The sequence below is a fragment of the Homalodisca vitripennis genome, chromosome 4, assembly GCF_021130785.1.
Source record: "Homalodisca vitripennis isolate AUS2020 chromosome 4, UT_GWSS_2.1, whole genome shotgun sequence".
Lineage (NCBI taxonomy): Eukaryota > Metazoa > Arthropoda > Insecta > Hemiptera > Cicadellidae > Homalodisca > Homalodisca vitripennis.
The window spans coordinates 152,223,445-152,251,078 of record NC_060210.1 but is presented as its reverse complement, the minus strand read 5'-3'; the positions used below and the strand labels follow the sequence as shown (position 1 = coordinate 152,251,078).

The 27,634-nt window shown below is 31.3% G+C and overlaps 1 protein-coding gene across 1 annotated transcript in view; it reads right to left on the bottom strand.

Annotated features, from left to right (window-relative positions):
• Positions 1-11,818, bottom strand: part of LOC124361232 — a 37,950-nt gene extending 26,132 nt beyond the window's left edge. Inside the window, exons 1-4 of the mRNA XM_046815276.1 lie at positions 11,644-11,818; positions 4,693-4,912; positions 2,173-2,362; positions 1,030-1,259 (exon numbers count right to left, since the gene is read on the bottom strand). Coding sequence (XP_046671232.1) covers positions 1,030-1,259; positions 2,173-2,362; positions 4,693-4,912; positions 11,644-11,769 — 766 coding nt within the window. The 5' untranslated portion in view covers positions 11,770-11,818. The remainder of the gene's footprint in view (positions 1-1,029; positions 1,260-2,172; positions 2,363-4,692; positions 4,913-11,643) is intronic.
• Positions 11,819-27,634: the final 15,816 nt, after the last annotated feature.

Below are 27,634 nucleotides of genomic sequence, written 5' to 3'. Positions count from 1 at the left end.
TGAGGACTACAAGACTGTTTAAAAACAGCCAACAAATAACTCTAACTATTCGTTTTTTAATTTTACCGTCTTGACAAACTGAGCATTTATTTCCGATACATTTCAAAGAACCATATTATAGAATATAAATTATCAAACTATAAGGAAGTTTTAGTTTTTAATAAATTTAAATGTAGTGTGAAATTTATTTATTTGGTGATTAGTAGTTAGTGCCATGTGTTACTCGTATCACATGAAATCTGTGTTGAGTTACAAGGAACGTAATTCTAAGACCATGCATTGTGGTACAAGGTTTGTACTTTTATTGCTAATGCAAATTAAAGTAGTTTGGTTATCCTTGTAGGTTAAAAACGTTATTATAACTTTAAATAACTATGTAAAGTTCATAATATGCAGTTATGTGTTCTTGCAAGAAATAAGATAATATTAAAATCATAATAAATTATTACATATTTGTGACAGTTTCTGCAATAACATAATCAACACGTTTTTGAAATGCAACAAAAAAATCATTTATTTTACTTCCTATCTTCTTTTAATTAAACGTTTGGAAAATGGAAAGTGGAATATCCCATGGATAAAAGCTGCCAGAACCAAAACTCTTACTGGTGGATGATTTAACTCATCTATATGATTGGTTGATAACAATATATGTCTAGAGGTAGCCTAGAAGGTGTGAAAATGCTAATACATTTTTTATGTTTGGTAAGAATCATGCGCGTCGATTTTAATTTACCTGGGATTAACTAGTCTGTAAATTTTTGATACTTCAAGATCAAAGGTACTTAATGCAAGTGGGAAGTGCGTGATCAGAAGATTAGTTTCCTATGAAGAGGTATGTTAAGATGCACGTGTTTGTCTGTAGTATGTGATGACGGAAGGTCTCACTCAATAAACATGGAGATATGAACGTAAGGTAATACGATGCAATATTAAATATATTACTAAGTAAATAATTAACATGTTAAAGTATCGCGTGCTTCTTACATCTACGAATAATATAAAAATAAAATAACATTCTCTTCTTACCTTCAAGCAATATATTGTACACAACCTCTTCGTCTAAACTATTTTCTTTGATTATTAACATAAAATCAGGTAAATTGTGTTCTTTTATGGGATCAAGTGACATAGCATCATCATTGTTCTTAGAATAAGTCCACGTGAATTCCAAGTCCTCGTATAAATTATTCTCTTCTTTCGCCTTCAAAAATAGTATCGTATTTGGTAACACCTTTACATCACAGTTTGTAACACATCTAAAATTATTAATTACGTCAATAGAGTTGATTTGGAAGAGTTTATATTTTAAATAAAATTAAACATATACATAAATGATTCTTTAGCAGAAACTTCAATTGATGGATTTTCATTTAAAAGACACGTTATCATCAACTGACAGCCTTTGCTGTCTTGAATACTAATAAGCTACGATAAACTTCAACAAGAATCAAATAAGGAATGATAATAGAATTACTTAAGTGATATTAAAGTTAAAGACAAATCGGTACCGAGATTACGGAGTAAAACATATTTCACTTCCTGGATTTTTACTAATTCAAAAACTAAATAATTCTAAAATTGGTCCTACAAGGTTTGACGAAATCCCCTATTCTACAATTGTACGCAAATATTTTTGTACTAAAATAATAATTCTTTCAATAGTATAATTAATTTAATATACAAGGCAAGAGGACTCCAGAGTACAAGTCACGTAACAGATTTTGCTAATCCAGAGGTACTAATCCATCATAGTGTAATATCATACAAAGTAAGTACATTTTGAATAATATACCCTTTGTAGTGGTACTTCTCCCACCCAGCCACGTGTCACTCAAAGATATAAAGTACTAAACAAATTATGAAAGTATATTTAAATTCCAAAAACAGAGGCAATAATAATTTTGTCAATAATCATGTAAATGAATAAAAATTACTCACTGTCAAAAGTAAATCTGTGCAATATTTCTACATTTTAAAGTGTGGAACGGTCTTACCAAATTTATATTAAGAATTCCAAAATATTAAAACCTGATATCTTAAAAAAATAAAATTATTTCATACACTATAATCCAGATAATAACATATTCAAAACTTGTATAGACAAATGTAAACTACGTTATATAAATTAATTTTATATGCTGTTCAATTTCCACATTACATTTAACGTACATAATGTCAATGTCGTACGGCACCATTTCATTTTCCCCAGACACTTCTATCTCTACATTTGTGAATTTCGATAGTTCTGTCATAGAACTATATTTATATTCATCATAAAGATTTGTCCACACCTTTAGAGTGAAATTGTACTTGGTGTCATACGTCAACATGTGAGGAGGTATATAATATATGGCTGAAGCTGAAACATGAAAAATTATATGCATTAACGATTAGAACATAACATACCAAAATAGTGTTATTAATAATGGATTTAAATGTACATACATTTATATTATATTAGTTTAACGCATAATATATAATTGAGCTTTACTCACGCCGATAAGATTAATTTGTAACAGTAAACTTCACATTGACAATATCATGTAAGGAACAGATTGTTGACACTGCTCGATACAAGTAACCTTGCTTTCAAAATCACACATATTTAATAACCATCTCTATCTTTAACACAACGAATAGTGTTAGATCTGATTTGGCTGTCAGTAAAATAATCTCTTCGTCATTGTGCTTTGGACCAACAATGCCAAGGCAAGATGACACTGCGTCCTGCATCACCGTTGAAAATCAAGATAGCATTGTGTCTTACATTAACTTCGACATGAGAAGATAAGAGTGTATTTTGTATCAAATTTGACAAGGGAAGTTGACACTGTCTCTTGCACCTATTTTGACAAGGGAAGGTGGCACTGTGTCCTGCATCAACGTTGAAAATCAAGACAGCATTGTGTCTTACATTAACATCGACATGAGAAGATAACAGTGTGTTTTGTATAAAATTTGACAAGGAAGTTGACACTGTCTCTTGCACCAACTTTGACAAGGGAAGGTGACACTGTGTCCTGCATCAACGTTGGCAATCAAGATAGCAATGTGTCTAACATTAACTTCGACATGAGAAGAAAAGAGTGTATTTTGTATCAAATTTGACAAGGGAAGTTGACACTTTCTCTTGCATCAACTTTGACAAGGGAAGGTGACACTGTGTCCTGCATCAACGATGGCAATCAAGATAGCATTGTGTGTCTTAGATTAACTTCGACATGAGGAAGATAACAGTGTGTTTTGTATCAAATTTGACAAGGGAAGTTGACACTGTCTCTTGCATCAATTTTGACAAGGGAAGGTGACACTGTGTCCTGCATCAACGTTGGCAATCAAGATAGCATTGTGTGTCTTACATTAACTTCGACATGAGAAGATAACAGTGTGTTTTGTATAAAATTTGACAAGGGAAGTTGACACTGTCTCTTGCATCAACTTTGACAAGGGAAGGTGACACTGTGTCCTGCATCAACGTTGGCAATCAAAATAGCATTGTGTGTCTTAGATTAACTTCGACATGAGAAGATAACAGTGTGTTTTGTATCAAATTTGACAAGAGAATTTGACACTGTCTCTTGTACCAACTTTCAGTTTTTGGCGGGGAGTGGCGCAAGAGAAACTCGGTCTGGTGCACTAAGTCTCAGAATTCCAATACACAGAACCAAAACCTATAACCGATCCTTCACCGTTACCGCATGTAGATTATGGAACTCCTTACCAGATCCTGTCAAACAAATTGAGAGCCGAAAACGGTTTGTGGCGGAGCTGAGACGAAAATACCTGGACCGGATGATCGTGGCGGGCGGCGGGGCTACTCTTTGAATCATGACTGTGTGAATGGAAGAGTGAATGAAATACTGTAAGTGTAAGCTATAGTTAATTAGCCTTAATTTGCATTATTAAGATTAATTTTTTAAGAGGTTAAATGTAAGAAAGGACCATGTGGTCCTAATTTCGCCTCAATAAAGAAGTGTTTTTTTTTCTTTACCAACTTTGACAAGGGAAGGAAGGGAAGTGTTCTGCATTTGACAATAAAGATAGCATTGTGTCTTACATTAACTTCGACATGAGAAGATAACAGTGTGTTTTTTATCAAATTTGACAAGAGAATTTGACACTGTCTCTTGTACCAACTTTGACAAGGGAAGGTGGCACTGTGTCCTGCATCAACGTTGAAAATCAAGACAGCATTGTGTCTTACATTAACATCGACATTATAACATTGAAATTGAAATTATAACATATCCTGGAATATGTATATTGACACTGAATTCTGAAAATTTTTTTATTTAAGAAGGTTACAACATGGTGTTTACCTTTATAGGCCATTTGAATAAAAAAAGATGAACCCTAGGTAATTGATGAATTTTGTTATTCTCCAAATCTTTTCGCTATTTCATTTTAAAGAAAATTCCAATAATTAACAATAACTTTTAAAAGAAGACAATCTAAATCGAAACAATAAAGAGTAGCTGGAAGCCGCTTTCTCGAAAATTAAGACTCGTACAGATTAACCGGAATAATATTTTGGAACTGTCAGTCGCTATAATATTCCTTATATACTTAAAATTAAAATACAATTTAAATTAAGTTATATGTATGTATGTATGTTCGTTCTTGGATATGACCGTAAATTTATAATTAATTTTTTTTCAATTCAGAACTTTAGACTGTTAAAATTCTTACGTGTGAGTTGTTTGGGCTTACAGACTTCACTCACTCCTTCTGGGTCATTGGAACTGACACATGTCCACGTAACTAATAAGTGTGATTGCTTATTGGCTGGCGTATTTGGATCGTATGACCTTCTTGCACTCAAATATAAACCATGTTGCCGGAAAATCTTTCTTTTGTTGCTTCCATCTATAACAGCAACTAAGGGCAAATCTGCTACTTCTATGTAGCACTGAAATATAGAACAGATATTTACGTTATAATCATAATAAATAAAAATTAAAATATAAATAAAAACTGTACGCAATTTGTTTATTAATACTGGATGTTAAAAGTAGTGTTCATAAATTAATTTTATAATTTTTTAAGTAAAAGTAAAAAAAGTAAATTAAAATTAAGTAAAAGTATAATTTTTTAATAATAATTTAGTTATTTCTGTAAAACTGGTGTAATACTACGGAAAAAAGTTTATTTGTCACTATTGGTTTAGAAACAAAACATGCTCTTCCTAATCCCCATCTTAGCACTCACCGTCATCATACTCCTATCAGTATGGCATCTGCATTATTTTTCAACAGAATATCTTAGTGATGAGAAAACTTTCCACCTTCGCGGTTATTCAATTTTCCTTATCGTGAGACTTATAGAGAGTGTTCCTTCGTTATAGCATTCAAGAAGCCCTAAATTTTCTATTGTTTTGATCTTTATTTGTATCTTCTTTTTAAAACAGTTGTATTATTAAAAATTGTTTAAAGTATCAGGAAGCTACCCTTTAGGAAACATTTCAAATAATGGCAGTGAAAGCAACTGTTACTCCTGGAGGATTGACTCACTTCATGAAAAAATCTCAGACTATAAACCAACTAAATGATGGAAAACACGCTTTAAACTGTCTTCATTTTTATGAGTAAGTAAGCCATCTTTATTATATTATAAATTTTCCTATGTGTTTCTTAAATTATATACATTTTTAGATTAATTCATATGAATTTTATTAAATCTGTATTCACACTAAGAATATAAAATATCTAGTAAACGGATTGTAGAGTGCAGACTTAAAAATAGAATCAGTAGGTTGCTGAGAAAAGGATATTCCAAAGGAAAGTAGGCTACTAGGAATTTGTAAGGAGGGGTCTTCATTAGGCTTCTGTTCAAATTTCACGGAAAACTTACGGTGTTGAAGGTTGCATATCGTGCTAGAGGTAAGATATTAGAACTGCATTGAGGCGAACGACCCTCCGTAAATAGAACGGTTACGGAACTGCGACATCGAAAAAATAGAAAGTAACAGGTTCCATATGAGCTGTCGTGACAATGGGACCTTCTCAACGAACAGGAGCGTCATGACTAGAGGTCGGTGGTTCCTAGTGGAACTGTTACGACAAAGCTACTGTTATTGCTGTTAGGATGATATAACCGTGACACTATAACTAGATAGTCTAAAGTCTAGATAGGATATATATGTTATACCTGCGTTTGTACACTCACCCCTTTGTATTAACGCCGGAGGTTATTCTTCTAGGTCACTTTCGTTATCACTAACAATGTTTAAATACTCATAGTTTTTTATCTGTAATATCAATTCTAATTTAGTAATTGTTTAGCGGCTTTTCTACATTATTTTGTTTTTAATCAAACAACTGTATTTTTTATTGTACAATATTTGGAGTAGTTTGCAATATTAAATACAAACAAAACTAAATAAATATTATTAAATTTATTTCATATGTTAATGCTTTAAAATTTTAACCGTTGAGTGTTATCGGGTATATATTTTAAATAAGTCACGTTGGATTCAAACATATCCTCTCCACGGCTATCGTGAATTCGTTACCATTCTACTTATGAAATCTGTTGTTACACTTGTGTGTCGAGCAGGCGCGAGGCGCGATGCGGTATAAGAGATCGCAGTAATCCTAGATGACCTTGGGTTTAGTTAACCAATGTTATTTTAAACGTTCTTCGTGATCTTATTTTTTGTCTGATACATATGTTATCAGGCTATATCATTATACGTTAATTCTTTCACTTAGGGTTCCAGCTGTTCTGTATGACTGTAAACACAATTCTTAAACATGTAACCCATTGCCTTACCTACTTGATGTGTCCTAAACCTACTTATTCCTTTCTCCTTTCTAAATTTTTTATGTGAGATTTGACCAACCGTTAAATATCAGCGTTTTAGTGCACTTTGATCTAGCCGAAGTTTTTATAGCCAATTGGAACTCGTGTCCTATCCTCTTTTTTCTGTTTAATTTCTTTTCAATTTTAAAGGAAATATACGTAAAAATAAATCTTTTTTAGAGTGTTACCCTTAAATTACATGCGGACGTTATTGAATGTTCTTTGCATGTTACAATTAGAGTGACTTTACATAAGAGTTTATATTAAAGTGTAAATTTTGTTTTAGTAAACATTTTTAAAATTAAATTTGTATATAGTCATTGAAGATATATTTGAAGAATATTATAGCTTCAATATGAAAAGTTTTAAATTTCTTATGGTTTCCAAGATTTATTTTTTACTTTTAAGTGAGGGTTAATTTTGTGCTTAATTGAAAAAGTTTTTTTTTATTGGTATTAAAACAATTTTTTTTATTCTTAAGTTTGCAAAACGTTTTAATTAATATGTTTTTATTTTTTATCTTTCAAAATTAATGTTTTGGTTATTTATCAGAATTAAATTTAGTGTAGTACGTGATATATAGTAACTGTGTAAAAACTTTGTTTTCAATTTAGAGTGAAATTATATTTCAACATTGTGAAAGTCCATCTGAGTTGTTATTTGCTTAATGTCTTTGCTGTCACTCGACTAGGTTATTGTAAAATCCAATTTTTGTTATTTAAATATCCGTTAATCATCGGTACAATGGATCCGCCGCTGGACACTGCACAGCCATTTGCAGCTGGACGCTATCCGATCAATTTCATACAATTTCCGTAACTATAATAAAATTATAAATCTTGGTCATAGTGTATGAATAACACGTTTAACTTAAAAAATAACATTTTTTTAAATAAAAGTAAATTTCGTAACTCTCCTGGAACTAGAAATAAATAAAAACATAGTTTTAAGTTTGATTTACCCACTGTATTTTTAAATCATGTAACACAAAATTATATCGACTAATAATAGTTAACTTTAAGTTAGTTTTACAATAGATATTACAAAAGTATGCTCGAACCACTTCACTATTTCTCGTATTAAAACAATTACTACTCATCTTCACTCTCTTCTGCTAAACCTTAAAGTCAGGAAGTTTGCATATTGTAAATAATAACACGTACTGACTTTCAACAGAAATATTTATTGTTCTAAAAACAAAAACGTTCAGCACAATCATTCCATAATGTTTGCGTCATAATTTCTTCATTGAACAAGACAGAACTCAAACGTAGTGATGCAGTGTTAGGTTTGTATATTGATTGCATACCGACTTCGTTAACAGCACAATTTGTTGTAATTGTGGTTTAAAAATGGCTATGTTGAAAAAAATATCCACCTGCACTCTCTTATAGATTTGATGCCCCACATAACAACCGAAGTATACGACACGTATCAGATATATTTCCTTGTAACACCCATAATACATATAAATAAGTAGATTTCATATATGAAACGCAGACTATGATAGTCCCATTACGACACTAGTTTAGTTTCCTTGTAACACACATACAACATATAAATAAGTAGATTTCATATATTAAACGCAAACTATGATAGTCCCCTTTACGACACTAGTTTAGTTTCCTTGTAACACCCATACACCATATAAATAAGTAGATTTCATATATTAAACTCAGACTATGATAGTCCCATTACGACACTAGTTTAGTTTCCTTGTAACACCGATATAAATAATATAAGTAGATATAAATATACATATATACATATAAATAAGTAGATTTTATATATTAAACTCAGACTATGATAGTCCCATTACGACACTAGTTTAGTTTCCTTGTAACACCGATATAAATAATATAAGTAGATATAAATATAAATATATACATATAAATAAGTAGATTTCATATATTAAACTCAGACTATGATAGTCCCATTACGACACTAGTTTAGTTTGCTTCTAACACCCATACTACATATAAATAAGTAGATTTCATATATGAAACGCAGACTATGATAGTCCCCATTACGACACTAGTTTAGTTTGCTTCTAACACCCATACTACATATAAATAAGTAGATTTCATATATGAAACGCAGACTATGATAGCCCCATTAAGACACTAGTTTAGTTTCCTTGTAACACACATACAACATATAAATAAGTAGATTTCATATATTAAACTCAGACTATGATAGCCCAATTACGACACTAGTTTATTTTCCTTGTAACACCCATACTACAAATAAATAAGTAGATTTCATATATTAAACTCAGACTATGATCGCCCTATTAAGACACTAGTTTAGTTTCCTTGTAACACACATACAACATATAAATAAGTAGATTTCATATATGAAACGCAGACTATGATAGCCCCATTAAGACACTAGTTTAGTTTCCTTGTAACACACATACAACATATAAATAAGTAGATTTCATATATTAAACTCAGACTATGATAGCCCAATTACGACACTAGTTTATTTTCCTTGTAACACCCATACTACAAATAAATAAGTAGATTTCATATATTAAACTCAGACTATGATAGCCCTATTAAGACACTAGTTTAGTTTCCTTGTAACACCCATACAACATATAAATAAGTAGATTTCATATATTAAACTCAGACTATGATAGCCCCATTAAGACAATAGTTTAGTTTCCTTCTAACACCCATACTACATATAAATAAGTAGATTTCATATATTAAACTCAGACTATGATAGTCCCATTACGATACTAGTTTAGTTCCTTGTAACACCCATACTACATATAAATAAGTAGATTTCATATATTAAACGCAGACTATGATAGTCCCATTACGACACTAGTGTAGTATCATATAAATAGCCTATCAAATGTTACCCAAATGTATCTTATTAAACCTCACAATGCAACGTTCTTTTGCACATGCGCATTGTGACGATTTTGTGTTTAGTTGTTTGTTAATTTCACTATGGAGACATCGAAATTTTTTTTTTGCCTTCGCCGCCATGATTAGAGGTAAGTTTCATTCTCAGTAACTTTTTTTCTACTTAGTATTTTTATTTTTGGATGTCAGTATTAATATTAACCATCCAATATTTTGAAAGTTTTAGTCTAATACTATTACCATAAATTTTACCAGTATTTACGCTTTTATTGAATACAATTTTACAGTTATTTTAAAACCACCACTTGGATACTTGAATATACACTTTGGGATTGTAAGAATAGAGCTCAAAATAAATAAACTAACGCCTTATCAAGTGGTTAACCTATAGCATATCTATGGCTATTTCCTAGAAAAATTACGATAGTGTAAAATACGAATGTTTCTACCAACTCGTATCCTTGGGCCAACATATATTTCTATAAATACAGTAAAAATAATCTGAAATAAATTTAAACACATTTTTTGTCAAACTTTTATACTTGCAGTACCATATTATATTGGTTGGATTGCTTTTGTATTTTTTCCCCAAATTTGCATTAAACATTGCGCTAGTTCAGATCCCCAACTGATTAGATTCAACACATTTACTGAACATTTTTTTATTATTTTTTGAGCACGATGTAACAAATTTCTGAGTAGATCTAAAGATTATATGTTATTTAAATATTATAACTATCTCAAGATTTAACTGAATTAATAATGTTTTATGTGGTGTAACTTAGGTAATCCTCGTAATGAAATAAGTTGCGGAAACCTGAGCAAAACAAATATATTTGTAAATGTATGTTTTTTTGTATTTCTTTATGTTTTAAAATACAAAACATTTCTTTCTTACCTGTCTTGTTGACGTTTAGGTCTGTTTTTCAACTTCATATTAATTATAATTTCTTAAATACGCTTAAAAGAATGAAAATTAAAAAATTAGCTCTAAATTACTAATGGTTTTCATACAAAATTTCTTGAATCTAAATTTTATCAACTTTAGATTATCATATTCAGATATAAATCATTTATAAATTAAGTAACTAGTGTTATGTGTTAGAATTACGAAAAAGCAGTTTCAAACACAAACACACACACACATCACGGGTTAGAGGTTCTGAGCCAGGTACCTCTAAGGCAAATTAAAGATGATTTTAAAGAGGACGAAAAAGCACGGAAAAGTGATTGCTTTATATTAGGGAAACAAAATTAACCTCCTCAAACAGTGTAGCCACTTCAATATCATTTATCTTTTCTTTTTATAAACCTTCTTCTATTCAAAGATTATACAAAAATTGAATTTTGCAGGCGTAATTTTGCAGCTCATAAAATTCCGTAAAAGACTTACTATTTTTATATTTTTAAGCTAATATTGTATGCATTCATATATAAAATTATTTACGAGATGTTGAAGGACATCTCCACTATTACATCGCAGTATCAATAGCGGATAACTTCTGAACATATCCTTTAAGGTGGCTCATGTGACTAATTAAACAAAATTATAGTGATTTAAAAATAATGTTTTGTTTGTACTTCGTACATTCTATATTTGTGCGTTTATTCGGGGACAACTAATAGTCAGTGATCAGTGTACCGTGTTCTTTTCATACTTTGTGTGTAAACAAGAGGCACATTACTAAACTAATAAATTAATGAAGTTTAGTAAATAATATATTGTAGCACTCCAATATTTATTTTTCCTAAATTCTGCACCACCTAGTATTTTACAGTTAGATAAATATCGTGCCAACAAAACCCTAAAGGAGGTAGTGTATACAATTCAACAGGAAAACACATTGTCCTGCTAGTACTCTAGTACTCCATCACTAGACAATTGCGTAATAATTATGCCACCATTGAAAGTTTATAAATTATACAAAGAATTAAATTTTTAACCTATGTCTTTACTTACATATGCAAAATTTTCTGAAGATTCTCCAATCTGAGCATTTTTGACTTCAAGCATAATCTTATATCTGTTAAATTCCAAATTAAATGCGTTATATTGTAAAGATTTCATTGCCGTGTATTCATACATTGGTTGACTCTTATCTGAATATGCTTCTTGTAAAAGACAGTGCCTTTTGCCGACTGCAATATAATAAAGTAACATTTAATAACATTGTCTTTTGAAAAACCACATTAGACTTACACACATTATCATTTTTTCAATTTAATGTAGAAGAAGATTCAAATAATTGATGAGAGGGCTAACTCTTCAAAACTATTTTCATATATACTTTTTACAAAGTTAGATATCCTCAAGTTACCGTGTAGGCTATGGCTTACAAAATAACACAGACTAGACTAAACCATTTTTATCTAATATTCTCGACTGCCTTCACCCTGATATGTTAAGTAAATTTACACATTCTTGGAAAAAAGCGATATAAGTAATATCCCTCCTCCCATAACATCCCCAGTGTACATTTTATTTTAAGACCACATTATGAGGGTTTATCATACTAGAACTACTAGAAAATGTCATTTCTGATTATTTTTATACAAACCACAGGTGAAGAAAATACTATCGTCGATTTCCCTGGAGATCGAGGACATGAAGTGGGAACTCTTTGGCACGGATCACCGAATGAGAAATGACGGGTATAACATATAATATTGGTTATAATATTTAAAAGCATTGCCAAATAATAATGGTTACAAGATGTATTTTCATTATTTTCTCTGTCATATTAAAATTATGATTCATAGAATTCAGATGATTATTCATAGTTTTCCATACCGCACTTTACAATTTTCTTTGCAGGGGCAATATGAACACTTGTTTACACATAACGTAGGTATGGTGGGAAGCGTTCATTCAATGTTGAATTCAGATCCATTTCACCTGCAGCTTAATGCAGCGTTGGAAATCTGACTACGTTGGATAAACATGATTCTAGATATAACTTTGCTTGAGCAAAGTTCTCATTTAGAAGATATTATCATTGTTTCTGGCAAGGGAGACTTAGACTTTTACAAGGTGCCTAGTTAACTTTCTTTCACCGTGTAAAATCCATATTAATTTACATTTATATCCTTTGCACAATCTACTGTACCGTTTGACCAATAAAGTAGTAGTACGTTATATTTCATAACACGCAAAATTAAGCGGTTCTACGTGCAACGTAAACATCCAATATCAATTTAAATTGCTGCAGAGTGCTGAAATAGAATTTATGGAAAATTTACTTTCATCCCTTGATTTTCCCATTTTCTTGTTTATTTTATAATGAATAAGTTTAAACGCGCCTTGGTATTTAGTTAAATCCCGTTCCTCAAGGATGCAAAGAACACCTAAAACACCTTCAGATGTTTTAGCCGTATTGTAAATTGATTTCTTGGTAGCCATTTTACTGTTAAATAACAACCACTGATTAAGTGACGGAATGATTAAGTGTTTGCAATTTTGAAGCGGAATTTTTCTGCTGCTGAAAGACATTTTCATTTTGAAATTGTGTTATTTAAAATACGTTTCTTCCTCTTAAATATGTTTTTCTCACTTTATATATGAAAAATACAGTGTTTTTGACGTTGTTTGTATTTAAAGAATACCCTCAAATCCTCAATAATGAGAAACATCGAATATTTTTGCTAAATTATTAATTTTAAGGAAACTTAGGTCTATGAAATTTTCAGCAAAACATTCTTCTTCCTTTCCTTGAGAAATTAACTTAAGTTGAAATCAATTATTTTTTCATTTTATGAAAGCCTTTAAAACACCAACTATACAAACTAAAATAAATCATTGGGAAATTAAATATTTATGAAGTTATTTCGTACCCATGAACATGGTATTTATAGACACAATTGTCTTCTCTCAGGATATTGAAGGAGTACTTTGTTCAAAAAATTAAACACCCAAAATTTAATAATATGAAATAATGACTATTTCCATCTTAATATCCTAAAAATTCAACTTTTTATATTTATGGAAAATACTAGCCTTTCTTAACCCCTTATGAAGGCTATAAATACGGAAACAAAAATTGTTTAATATCAGAGTCCACTTTTTACGCATGATACAAAATATCGCACTTATGCGGTCATATGGAAAATGATAAATAAAAAAAATAGCAATCAATTCAGTATTACCAATCTCAAAATCCTGCACAAACCATCAAAAGCTAAACTACATCTTTACTTGACATATACGCTACATTGACATCTTTACTTCAATATACAGTAGTATTTATTATAAGCAATAGAACTTGGGATTAATTTTATTTTCTTTAATCCAGGCGATTCAACTGAGCTGAAATAAAATAACAAACAGATACAAATAATAATAACAAACAAATGCTAATAATAATAATAATGAACTAATACAAGTCTCAGTAAGGATTGGGCATCACCAGCAGAGGAAATTTACATGTAGAGACGCCGCAGTACGCGTCCCAAAATTACAATTTTAGTAGCATTGTTGAAACGTATCGTAATTTGATGATGCTAACTTTGAGGTTAGTTTTCACTAAGCTCTTTTGATTGATAAACTCACGTAGTATTGTATATGGACATACTTATCCAAATACAGCATATTTTGGTCAACTCTCCTAAAACCATTAAATAAATTATAAATACAATTTATAAATATATGAAGATTGGGATTACGCTACTTAAGGAAAATATGGGTCCGATTCTCATTTCAACTGTACTGGAGCACAGAATGTAACCTGGAAGGCCAAGAAGAAAGAGAATTGGAATGTATCAATTGTACACGCTCATATGGTAAATACCGAATCCAAAGTGTAGACGTAAGGAAGAGAGTGAAGTAAATGATTTGACCTAACTGGCATTGAAAAGGGTTTTAGGACAAATGTTTGAGAGACAGGAAGATGTGATAGCTAAGAGAGCCGACAACATAGTACCAATGGTTGGAAAGCTGGAAGAGACAATAAAGCTTCATAGACAGGGTCAAAGAGGTGGAAGATAATATTTTATAAGGAGATGGAAGTGCTGAATTTGGAAATAGAATGTGAGAAATAATATGGAATGAGTGGAACCTTTATTGTAACAAAGCTCCCTCAAATAGAGAAAGATATGCCAAAAAAAATCAGTGACCTATTATAGTCAATGAAAACTGCTATGAAAAAGAAGACATCACTGCATATAGGCTACCCTCTACCAAATCTCCAGCACTTATAATTGTCTAGTGTTCAACCCGGGTCATTAGAAACTATATATTACATACCGCTCGTAAGATAAGACCTAAGACCTTACTAATCACTAGTGAACATGTGTCTATTATTCACTAAGCCATTATAAAGTCATTTCCATATTATAAATGTTGAAGATCCATTTATTGACCATCTTGAACTATATTTTTCCAAATTTAATGAAAATTACTACAAAAGTAAATGATCAAAAGGGCTATCAGTATATCTGGCCCATTGGCAATACATTTATGTTAAAAAATAACTTATCAAAACCACGTAGTATAACAATACCTAATGATCTAGATAGATCTAAAGAGGTAAGGATAATTATTCGCCTAAACATTAATATATTTTCAATAATTACTTACTATTACCTAAAAATAAACTATTATCAATTTATTCTAAATACATCTCTATATATATATATATATATATATATATATATATATATATATATATATATATATATATATAAATGCGAATGTTTGTTTGTATGTTCCGTTATAACTCTGGAACCAATGCACGAAACATCGAGAAATTTTGTATAGTGATTCTACACGTTCCTGGAAGTAATATAGGCATACATACTAGAGTAAATTTGGTCCGATTTAAATAGTTTATTTAATAAATGTTTTAATTATAAATCGTTGTTGATGTTAGAGTGTTTTATATTGGATCCGACAGACTGCGCTACGGCACATAATACAAAGCGAACTGATACTTAACAGCTGTTAATACTTTCAGCTGAAGTTCATCAAAGAGGCAGAAACATTTGTTTACATTTAAAATTTAGAAAATGTTTATTGTAAAGTGCTTGATCAGTAGTGTAATGCAGGTTGCATAGAAGACGTCATTGCCTAATTTTAAATTCAGATTGCACCAATGATCAATAAACTATCTAATGCAATGAAAATACTATTAAACGCTATTATGAAAACAACCTCATTGTAACAATCCGTGAAAGTTTGCACATAAGGTAATCGAATTTGGTTACATGGAAGGTAAATGAAAAGAGCCGAAAGAAGACACTTTATGATCGAAATTGGGTTTCTTTGATAGATTTTCTTGAAAAACATCCCTCGCGATAGTACCTATCAGTAAAATATCAAATTCTACGGAGGGCAAACTTTGGTGCGTTGCAAAACGCCGTGTTCGTACATGAAACGTTTTAACTTTTCTTGATCTTCACTTGACCGTGAAACTAAGTAACGTGTTCTCACAACCGTCAACCAAGCCAAAGCGAAGCGTGGCCGGTTCAGCTAGTATAATACAGAATTCAACTAGGCTAGAGTTTTATAATAATAATCTGGTCCTATCTTGTTTCGATTGCAATAATATAAGATCCACTAATTATAACTTTACTTCTTTTATTGTAGAAGATATACTTCCTGATCATTACTGGACAGGGATATTCCCACCATTAAGCAAAGATTACACAGTTAATAATACATCTATACCAAAGAATAGCACAATGGGTATTACATAAAGAGTATTAAGTAATAAAAAGGTAAATAAAAACATTAATGAGACAAACTGGCTCATCTATCTACATGATCCTGAAGATATTTATAATAACGTAGGCCTATAACAAAAAATAAACAAATTCCATGACTTAATAATGAAGTAAAAGTACTAATAGATCATAAACACTACTTATAGAGACAATGATACAGAGATTAATACAATTTACGATATTTGCAACTCTGATAATGATAATGATTTATTTCCTTGTCAAAACCATACAATTATTACAGTTTGCAACTATGGAAATACTAACCTTCTTTAGCCTGTTATAAAAGCTAGCAATACATATCAAAAATTTTAAATCTCAAATTCCACCTTTTACTAAAAAGTTCAAAAAATAATTTTACTAGTATAGGTACTAGAAAGGCCAAAGAAATATATTTTACAAAATTACTCAGAGAGAATATTAAATACACATAGAAATCTTGGGATACAATTAATTATTTTACTAACAAGAAAAAGGGGCTTCTATTCTAGAAAGCGTAGAAGATTATTTCTAAATAACAAACCTAACAAACTAAACAGAAATTGTATTTGAAGTAAAGATAGAAATTTCAGAAAAGCCTTTTGAAAATAACGATATAAAGGTAGGTAAATATGATATAAAAAATTGAATTGGTGTGTATTTGGTTTCAATTAATATGAGTTATAGTTAATTTAATTAACAATTAGAACAGCAAGAAAATTTTCCAAAGAAATGAAAACTACATACCTAATTTAAAAATGGCAATAAGGAGGCATTAAATTTAAATAGGCGATTGGATCAATTTCGGTAATAAAAAATTACTAGAATGTGTGAACAACTAAGACGATATTTATTGGAAAACGAAATTATAATTAGAGCAAAATATGGATTTATGCTTAGAAAATTAACTATAGATTTATTAGAAGTAATAATAGTCCTAATGATTATAACTCATAGTTCTTACAAACAATACTTCACATTATTTTAATTTCCTTTTTTATTCCATCGTAACACATTACCACTAAGAACATCGCACTCTAATTAAATAAAACGTTTCAACGTTTACTATATCATAACATATTACTGAGAAAATGCTGTTGTAGGTTCAATTTTAAAATTCTAAAATACGAATGTCGTTATACGTAGAACATAATTATATATTGAAACAAGGTATGTCATATACATTTAAATTCGTATGATATTTACCTACTTTTCCACATCTTCCACGTATACGTAGCACTCTTAGCACAACTCGACTTGTAAACTGATTTAGAGACGTACCTTCCATCCGAAATGTACCTTACACTGCTCTGGATCTCTATATTAGATGATCGATAGTATTTTACAGGATTGTCTATGGATGGACCACTGTAACAGATATTTTTTAATAAACCAGCATGTATAATTTACTTATATAGATTGAAACAAACCCATATTAAATTATTTTCCCTCTACCACTTACACACCCCAGGGAACTTAATGCTATTATTTTTATTTAAAAATGCCCCAATCATTGGGGTGGATGTCACTTTTAGAAGGAAACAGGATTTTTCCAGACATTTGTATTGTTCAATAATACAAAAATCAGAAACACTACTTTTTTAGATCTGCAACCTGATTTCTTCTCTTTAATTTCTTTTTGGAGAAGGAAATTATTAGGGGCTTCATATATTTAATTGGCAGACCAATCAATCATTCAACCATCAGAAAAATGAATTAAAAAGAAAACAAAGTTTACCAAACAGATTAGATATTTGTAATAAACCAGTGCGAAGTCACAATATGGGTTTAAGAAGTTCATCTAGAATGAACCAATAATAAAAAGGCCCACTCCCGTTCCCTCTTTTTTGCCGCATCTTGTTTATGCCGCGACGATTGCCATTTACTGTTGGCCTCTGGTAGGTGGTTGGTCAGCGAATGCAGGCCTATTTTGTGACCTGTATTTTGAGTTCAGTTTTAATAATTAATGTTGTGTTTTGGTTATACTACGTGCATGTTTTATAGAGTTAGTGAAGTTAAACACACAAGATGGTGGTTGTTATTCCTGACTTATGCGTGTTTCAACGCTCTGGTATGTTTTGATTATTTTAACCCAGACTGTAATTATGCATTGGGTTAGTTGTTCACCAGAAGAAGAGACTGCAGATCTCGAAATGTAGGGTTAGTGATTTTGTATTACTAAACGATGGCAAATAGGCATATTTCCGGCAAATCCTGTATCGTTAACAATTCATTCATCGTGAAAAAATCTTGAATCAAGTAATGTTTGAGAAATTACTAAATATATAGAATGTGTAATGCTTCATTTTAGTAATCTCATACACTGAAGACTTTTACTATAAAACTTTATATGCCTTAAACATTATTTACACTGCAGGGTTTGTTCAACAGTTTAAAAATAGTGTTTACATGCAGTTTTACGTAAATGTTATTACAATACGGTAGGAAAAACATTTCCACAAGTTTATTACTGAGTGATCCTTTCAGCAGTCAAATGATTGGACATGGTAATTGATACTCAGCCTCGTAGAATGCGAAAAGCGCTTTTTTAATAAATAATAAATTTTACGTCCCATTAAAGATGGAACACACTAGAGATAGGCTGACCATATTTCTCTCGTTACTCCTAATAGAAACACTTTTTATTTTTAAGTTTTGGTCTAAATATTTAGAAGTAGCATAACATTATTCGTGTAATTTTTTGTTTTACGAGGCATTTATTTTTCAATCATGACTATACTTGTAGCTTTTAAGAGTTAAAATACCAGTTAAACCATAAAAAACCAAACACGAAAATAAGTGTCATTCATTAGGAAAAAAACACATTGGTATGAATAAAAGTCTTGCTGAGGTCGAATTCGTTCAACTCACCAACACACCTAATATAATTTAGTCCGCAATAATTAATTAATTAAAAATAGATTTAGAAGATTTAGCGTTGAATTTCGATGAAAATTTTCGTAGTTTTTCTTAGTGGCAGGATGTATTGGATGTATTAAGTTCTTTTAATGTTTATAATTCGATAAAGAAGAATTTAGTTATTGTAGGTACAAATGTTAGGAGTATTAAGAAATACTGGGATATCTTTTTGACAAACATACGCTTAGTTTTAAAATTCTTAGATTTTATTGTTTTGACTGAAATCAATATTAAACATAAATAATGAACACAACATGGAAAACTTCAATACTATACACAAGTGCCGAAATAATAATAGAGGGGGTGGAAGCCTTATTTTTTTAACCATTATTGAAAACATTTTAAAGTCCTCAGTTTTAATTTAAATTAGAGCTTTAATGCTTGTCAATTTATAACTTACGAGTTCTCCTTTAATAACGAGCACTTAAATTTAATCTCTATTTATAGGCTTTCATCTCAAAATATTAAAACTTTTATTATTCAGCTATAAAATCTTTTACACATAGATAAGATAAAAGAGAAATAATTCTGTTTATCGTAGGATACATAAATTTTTGTTATATTACACAAGGTTACGGATTTTTCATACATTTCAATATTTTATACAGTTTTATGGATTAGTTCCATCAATAGAAGAGCCAACTAGAGTTGAATTGTATAATAATAGATGGGTATATATGTACATGTTTGAACCGTAATATTAGGCTATATGAATCTAGTTTGGAAGATACTTATACATCTTTTATGGTAGAAAAGAAAATTGCTGACCATTTTCGGACAAGTACGGCAATGAAGTAGAATATTAAAGATGTTACATCAAGTGTCAAAATTAGTCAAGAGGTTATAGATACAAACAAAGTAAACCTAGGTATACAGAGGTATAATTGGTGGCCTATACCAGACATTCAAGACCCAGTAGAAATTTAGGGTTTAATACTTCGAAAAAGTCTCCTGTCGATCGAAAATACCATCACCATTAAGGGGATGAAATGAGCAAAAAATTACATTTGGAAGCAATTAAAAAGGGATAAATATAATTTTAGGCTAAAAGAAACATTTCTAAGTTCAAGAAACAGACTAACTTTAAAGATCAGAGAGGTAAAGCAAAATATTGGATTATTTCAGCAATTATATTCTAATAATCAATTAATTTCTGTCTAAAAAAAATAAATAAAGTATTTTAAATAATATATATCAATTTGATATGATAAATAAGTACAAACCATATCAAAAATATTAGTAAATAGATAGTAGGGGAATCATTTGATCTAACAGAAAACATAAAAACCGGGAATAATTTAATAGAAAACAAACGAGTTTTAAATTTTTTAAATGTAATGATATTTTGATTTAAAAAGGCAGTAAGTAAAGGGATGCTAATGGAAATAACTCTTCTTCAGGTCTAATAGAATTCAGCCTGAGGATGTTAAACACAATATATCTTACCCAAAGAATGTGCTGGTTCACTTAGTTCATAGAAATTTAGACTCTGGTAATATAAAAGAAAAAATTAAAATTACCTATCTAGGGCTGAAAATATTAGAACAATATATTTGTGAGCAACTTCAAAAATGTGTTGCAAGATTAATCTTGCTCAATTCGGATTTATTAGCAAGAAATCAACAATTAATTTACTGGAAACTCTAACAAATTATATAAATAAAGTTTGAATGAGAAAATATTTTGTATGGTAGTGGCAACAAACCTGTCAAACACTTTTGACCTAGTTAATTATAAAACGATGTTACAGAATTTGAAGGATATTGGAATAAGAAATAAATTGTTAAGGTTATTTTCAAAATACTTTGAAGATAGAAAACTAGAAGTAGTCATATGACAGTACACTAGTGATAGTTATAGTCAAAATAGTGGCATTATACAGGGAAGCATGATATCCCGTACATTATTCAACATCTATATAAATGATTTAACTGGTATGAAATTTAATGCCACAATCTTGCAATATGCAGATGATAATATTCTTTATATGACTTATAGTGTTGTCGATATGCAATAGATGTGTGCAGGAAGATTAGAATTTAATTTTTAAATACTTTTTTAATAATGATATATAAATAAGGGGAAAATAACTAAGGCTATTGTATTTAGAAGTCCAAGAGTTGTAATCAATCTTAATATACGCAGAGAAATGTTATTGTATTGTTATAAAATCGAATTTTTAAAAGGTAACAACCAATTTCAGTGCCAAAAACTTGTTTTTAATAATATTTTGAAACATATTCGTCTACATTTGGACTAAAATATGAAGTTTAGTAAACATATTGACGAACTCGCTAATGAGACTGAGATATATTTTATTTATATGTCAAAAACTACGTTCTGATTTTTCAATAAAAAGAGCTAATTTTATTATTTAAATCAATTTATACCCTACTATTTAGCTACTGAATACATAATAAACCATTAAGAAATTATTACAAGGATACAATAAAATCTTTTTTATTATATGAAACATAGAAATAATAGGCATAATTTTATTTAAATCTTTGGGTTAATTTACTGATTTAACTCCAAATCCAAACGTCAACTCCTTGGACCACCAGCTGCTGATTTGTTATATTTAATAATGATATTTGATTTTATTGTTTGTATCCTCACTTTCATTTTAAGGCTTTCTTTAAAGAGCATTGACCTGATTTGTTTTGGATATACAACTGGTGGTCCATTAAATTTAAGTTTTTGATTAAGTAAATAGAAAATATGAGATTTATCTTAAATTAGGATATCTGGAATGTTTTGTTTGAAGATCTAGTTGGTCTGCAATTTCACTTTTTATATTTTAATTTATCCTATCCTTTTCATTTGCATTTTAATTGTTAATACCTTTCATATTTTACAATATTATGAATGATTTTGATTGTGCCCATTTATAGGGTAACTGACTAAAGGTTTTCTAACTACACTACTGATAATATCTAATCGGTGGCCAGTTACTCCTTTGTGTTAGAGATTCGATGTTTAGCTGACATACTGTTTTCTCAGAAATTACTATTAAATTGATAGCCTTCGTTTTTAGTGTCATAGTTTATATTTACTTTGATAGGATACGCTTGATTGGTTATATTATGGAGGTACAGATCAACAACTGTTTAATGTTGGTTGGACTTTAAAATAGAACTCTCGGGATTTTGGAAAATAAATCTTCAGTTACTTGAGAATACTGAAATAGATAGACTGCTTTTCTCATGATATAGCTAATATAAATTTTTGTTGTTGCATGATTCAAATTTTACTTGATGAGTTTTGAAAATTTCTAAAACTACTAGTTACTTTATTGATGAAAATAATCTAATCTATAAAAATTCGTATTTAAAAACCTCTGAACAATTTCAATAATACCCAACATCAAAAAATTCCGTGTGGTATTTCATGGGGTTAGTCTAGGTAATGTTGCCAACATTGAAAAGGGGTACAAAATAAAGAGTTGTGAATAAGAGTTGGATAGCTGTTGAATCGCTGTGTACATATTACTGCATTGTTTGCTATGTTATTCCTTTTAAACACATCAAATTGTGCGTTGTTTTGTTGTTGAGGTCGAGTGATAGAGAGCGCTTAATAGCCCTAATTCCGCCTCTTTAATAAACTCATTTTTCATTTCATTTTTTTTTTCAAACTGTATTGATAACCAAGGTGAGATTTTTAATTGATTGCAGTCCTACCTTGCAGTTATCGTATATCTTTGGTTGTAAATGTCCACAAGTGCCACAGTAGGGTAAGAGTTTGTATATAAAAACATATACTTATTAGACATGACATAGATGAAAATAGAAAAGTAAGTACTTTTTAGTATATACTACAATAATATTAGTTTATAACACAATCATAGCCTGTAAAATAATAACGAAATATTTAAATACGTTGAATTGAAGATAAAATACATTAAACTATTAAACTGGCGAATTAGAAAGCTACCATTTTTACATAAAACAATAAATACTAGAGATAAAAATATATACTTACCAATGTATCAGTTTTATTACGGGTACGCATTTTAACTGAGATGATTTGTATGATACAAAAATTGTGAACTCCTTTGTGATGCTGCATTCAGTCATTTTCCCTGATGCAACCTTAAATTTAGCCATGTATCCAAGGACAACATTCTTGAGTATCAAAACTCCGTTATCGACTCTCCCAAAGTACGGCTTGAAAGGAAATCTTATTTCTGGAGAATAATGATGGTAACCATCTGTGGATTAAAAAGTTTCAACCCATAGTAATTTTGACATAAACACTTTGTATGGTGTTGAGTTCTTACAAATAAATTTATATATGGTGGACTCCAGAGTAATTAGCCTGAGAATATACAATACCTTAAGATAAACCATTTATCTAATTTAAATGCATCCTACATAATTTGAAAATATTATTGATGTAAATATGCAAAATCTATTGAATCTATTCACGATTATATAGGGAAGGACCTCAAATAATAGAGTTGATTTGCTGAATACAGAACATTAGCGTAAACGTTTAGGTACTGGAGAGATTTCATTTGTCTCACCGACAACGCGCGCCCACACACACAAACACAACATTCAGAACATCAACCATCTAGAAACAAACCTTTTCCTGACCCAGATATTGACGGGCCACGTTTCGTTCAACGTATACTTATACAATTTGGGCCAACACCACACTCCGAATTGCAAGCCTTGGCCATACAAAACCAACTACGCTGAGCACACGTATGCGAGAGATGGAAGAACTATAATGCCAAAACTAAGGAAGACGATCTGAGGAAATGCTCTCAATCCGGCAAGCCTAGCTTAACACATGTTACAGCGAGATGAAAACTTGTAGGATAGTGCAGCCTACGCGAGGCGACTTCTACAAGAAAAAAATTGTAGAAAGAGACCTAGTAAGAAAGAAGGGACGTCACTCCTAAGATGAAACAGGGACTGGGTTTAAGTAATGTTAACGCGTTTCCGATCCAGTTTTCCCTACAACTACGTGCGAGGAACAAAATAGATGTTGTTTTTGGTTGACAGAACATATTATAGTCCTAATGATAAGTAAAAAATATATTCGCGTCTGAAAAAACTCACAAAAAATCATACAGCTTATTGTGGTAAACTTTAAGTTTTATTCCTTGAATTCGTTTACCAAATTCGCATGATTCCTCCCCAAAGGCTTTAATTTGAGCAACAATAAGCTCCCCCCCTCCTATTATAAATCTAATGGAACGAATTCGGAATCCTCCACTTAAATGCCTCCTTAAATATAACTGTTTGGTAATTTAATCACTATTTTTTTAAATTCACCAACCAATACTGATAACTTTTTAGTTTTTGAGGCCATATAAGATTTCAATATTAATTTTCCCTGTGTAGCATAGTGTGTAAACTAAAAAATAAATAATTACTGGCATTGTACTATAAATTATATTACTTTAGTAAACTTTGTGAAAGTAATATTGAGTTTTGTATTGGTCCCCTTGGTTCTATAAATCTTGTGTGTTTTCTGTATGGAAATATTTATCTATACTTGTTCCTTAGTAAATAATTTCTACAAAAGTACACTTAACACAAAGTATGTAGGATTTCTTAAGAAGAAATATTCCAAAAATTTAAAAGAATTTAGAGTTTATTTTACAATTAGGGGTTAAATAATAAAAGGGGGCAGAAGTTGTTATTTATTAGTGAAATATGTTTGATTGAATTTCGGTGGTGCAAATGTGCTCAGGTGTAGTGATCGTGGTCCCTGAACAAAATATTGGAATTGAGTTTTATTGATAAATTGCATCCATATCCAAATAAATTATAAGCCTAAGTGTTAAGATAATTGAAACAGATAAAAATATTCCAAAATATTGAAGTAGAATTTATAGATTACGTACACCACTTGAATTAAAATTTAAAACTGGTTGAAATTTCAGGGATTTATAAAAATTCGAATTATAGTTCTTTGGAGTTCTAAATGGAAGTTGTTGGCAAATACAATGTCTATTAATGGTTATTCAGTACCATAGTGGAGGCTTGATGCTTTAAAAAGGAATACAAATAACTATTGTGGTACTGTAGGTTGATTAATCATCTTCATTCTTTGAATTATCAATGACTGGCCGTCTGTTTTACTGTTCATAGAACCTGGGCCTAAGAATAGCAAAAAGTTAACAAAAATTTGAAAAAAAAACAATAAAAACAGTTATTAACATTAATTTTTAATTTAAGAATTAAGATCATGGCCCAGTATGTATACACGGAAAAATAACGAACAAAGAAAATACAAAACAGTTTTGCGTGTTAAAACTATTTATGGTAAAACGTATTACTTCCCTCAATGTTTACCTCTGAATAGTTTTTTATTGTTAGCTTAAGTTGTGTCCAGGTTATTTTTATGCGAAAAGTATAAGTTAATACTCATGATGTTAGCTGGAAAAAAACTGGAAAGGGATAAAAATTAAGAATTGAAAAAACAAATCTTGTCATTAAGAGTTGAGTTACCATGTAGCAAATGTAAAATATATGAAGAAGAAACCAAGAAAATAATAAGTTTCTTAAGACTGTTTGAAGCAGAAAATAAAGAACTGAAAACAAAAATGAACAATCAAACTTTAAAATATCAAGTGATCAGCTCTATCTGCAAAAGGAGTTGGAGTCTACAGCCGCACCGGCTGAAGAGGCAGTCGCCCTTACAGTAGTCACCAAAAAAACAAGTAAGAAAAAAAAAGAAAGCCAAAAAACACGATAAAAAACTTACAGTTCAGCAAAATCTCAGACTGGAACAGAAACACAAATAAAAAGCGGCAACCCTGAAACAGCACCAACAATTAAATTGCCGTTTAAGAATGTGACTGTGATAGGAGATAGTCACTCACGCCATCTCGCCTCTCTAATGTGCAAAAGTTCAAGAAGAAGCAACATCGGCGGATTCTGCAAGCCTAGCGCGGGTCTGTTGAGTGTAGCCCCGCCCCCGCCCATCCGCCAGACCACTGATGTGCACTACTGGTCGGGACAAATGACGTGGCTGCTGGGAAGTAGGACATCATCTTCAACAGACTGGAGAAAATTGTGGAAGACTGTTGTTCGTCCTCCGCGCTCCTGGTGTTGTCGCTGCCTACGAGGCACGACCTGCCATCTGACAGCCCAGTTCACCAGACCACGGCTCTCGTTAATAATTTATATTGCCGAGTTGTGTTTTCTTACGAGGGCGCGGAAATGGTGGATATCAGCAACATGGATCGAAGCCACTTCACCCCACACGGTATCCACCTCAAGTAGCAAACAACTGCTGGCCGACCTTATACTTCAGAGGATCGCCGGTATGATGCCTCGGCCCCGTCGTCGCGTCACTGCAATAACTGCGCTGATCCGTTCGACACCCTTGCAAAGGTTGGACCACGCAGTCACCCCGGCCCCTGCACCGCCCGCTGCCCCCTGCGGACCATCGCCGCCGGCCCAGCCGAGATCGCCCGCCGCCCATACGTCGCCAGCTCCTCCTGAACCACCAGTCCGGACCATGGCCTACGACACCTTCGCCGAGACGGTGAAGAGCCAACGCCCAGCCAAGCTTCACTACAGTGATAACTCTGGACAAAAAAACTGTCGGTTTTTAACCAATGGAAAAGAATGATAGACACATCAGAACCAGAGCGTCAAAATTTGCGTCAAAAATTCCACAAAACACATCAAGCCAACAAAATTCAAAATTTAACCAAAATTTTCTCGGTTGTGCATCAAAATGCACAGACTGCCACTAACAAAGCAGACGAGCTATCGCTCATGGCACGCGAACTGTATTCTGATGATTTGTTATTTCTGAACATGGTTTCAAACCTGAAACAGTTAGACTGTTCAGGATTGACAACTATAAATTGGCAACATCTTACGATCGAACTAATTTTAAAGGGGGAGGTGTGGCAATTTTCGTTAAATCTGATATTGAATTCCTTCCACACAAGTTGACTCACAGTTGTAATTTAGATTTTGAAGTGGATGGAATAAAAATAGACCTGAATTCTCCTGACAAAATTACAATTATTGGCTTATATCGTTCTCCAAATGGATGCAGCAATATGTTTTTTGAACATTTTGAAAATCTTCTAAATTCCATCTGTTGGAAGTACAAGTTTATCATAACTGGCAACTTTAACATTGATGTTTTAGACCACACCGTCCCCCTGACCAAGCGACTACGCGACATCCTAAATTCTTTCGGATTGATCTGTTCAGTAAACACGCCAACACGAGTGACCGCCACATCGAGTAAAGCCATCGACAACGTCATCACAAACATTACAAACGCCTCAGTCACTGTTTTCAATGTGGCCATCTCTGACCACTTCGCTCAGGAGACCACTATCAGTAACTTTCAGC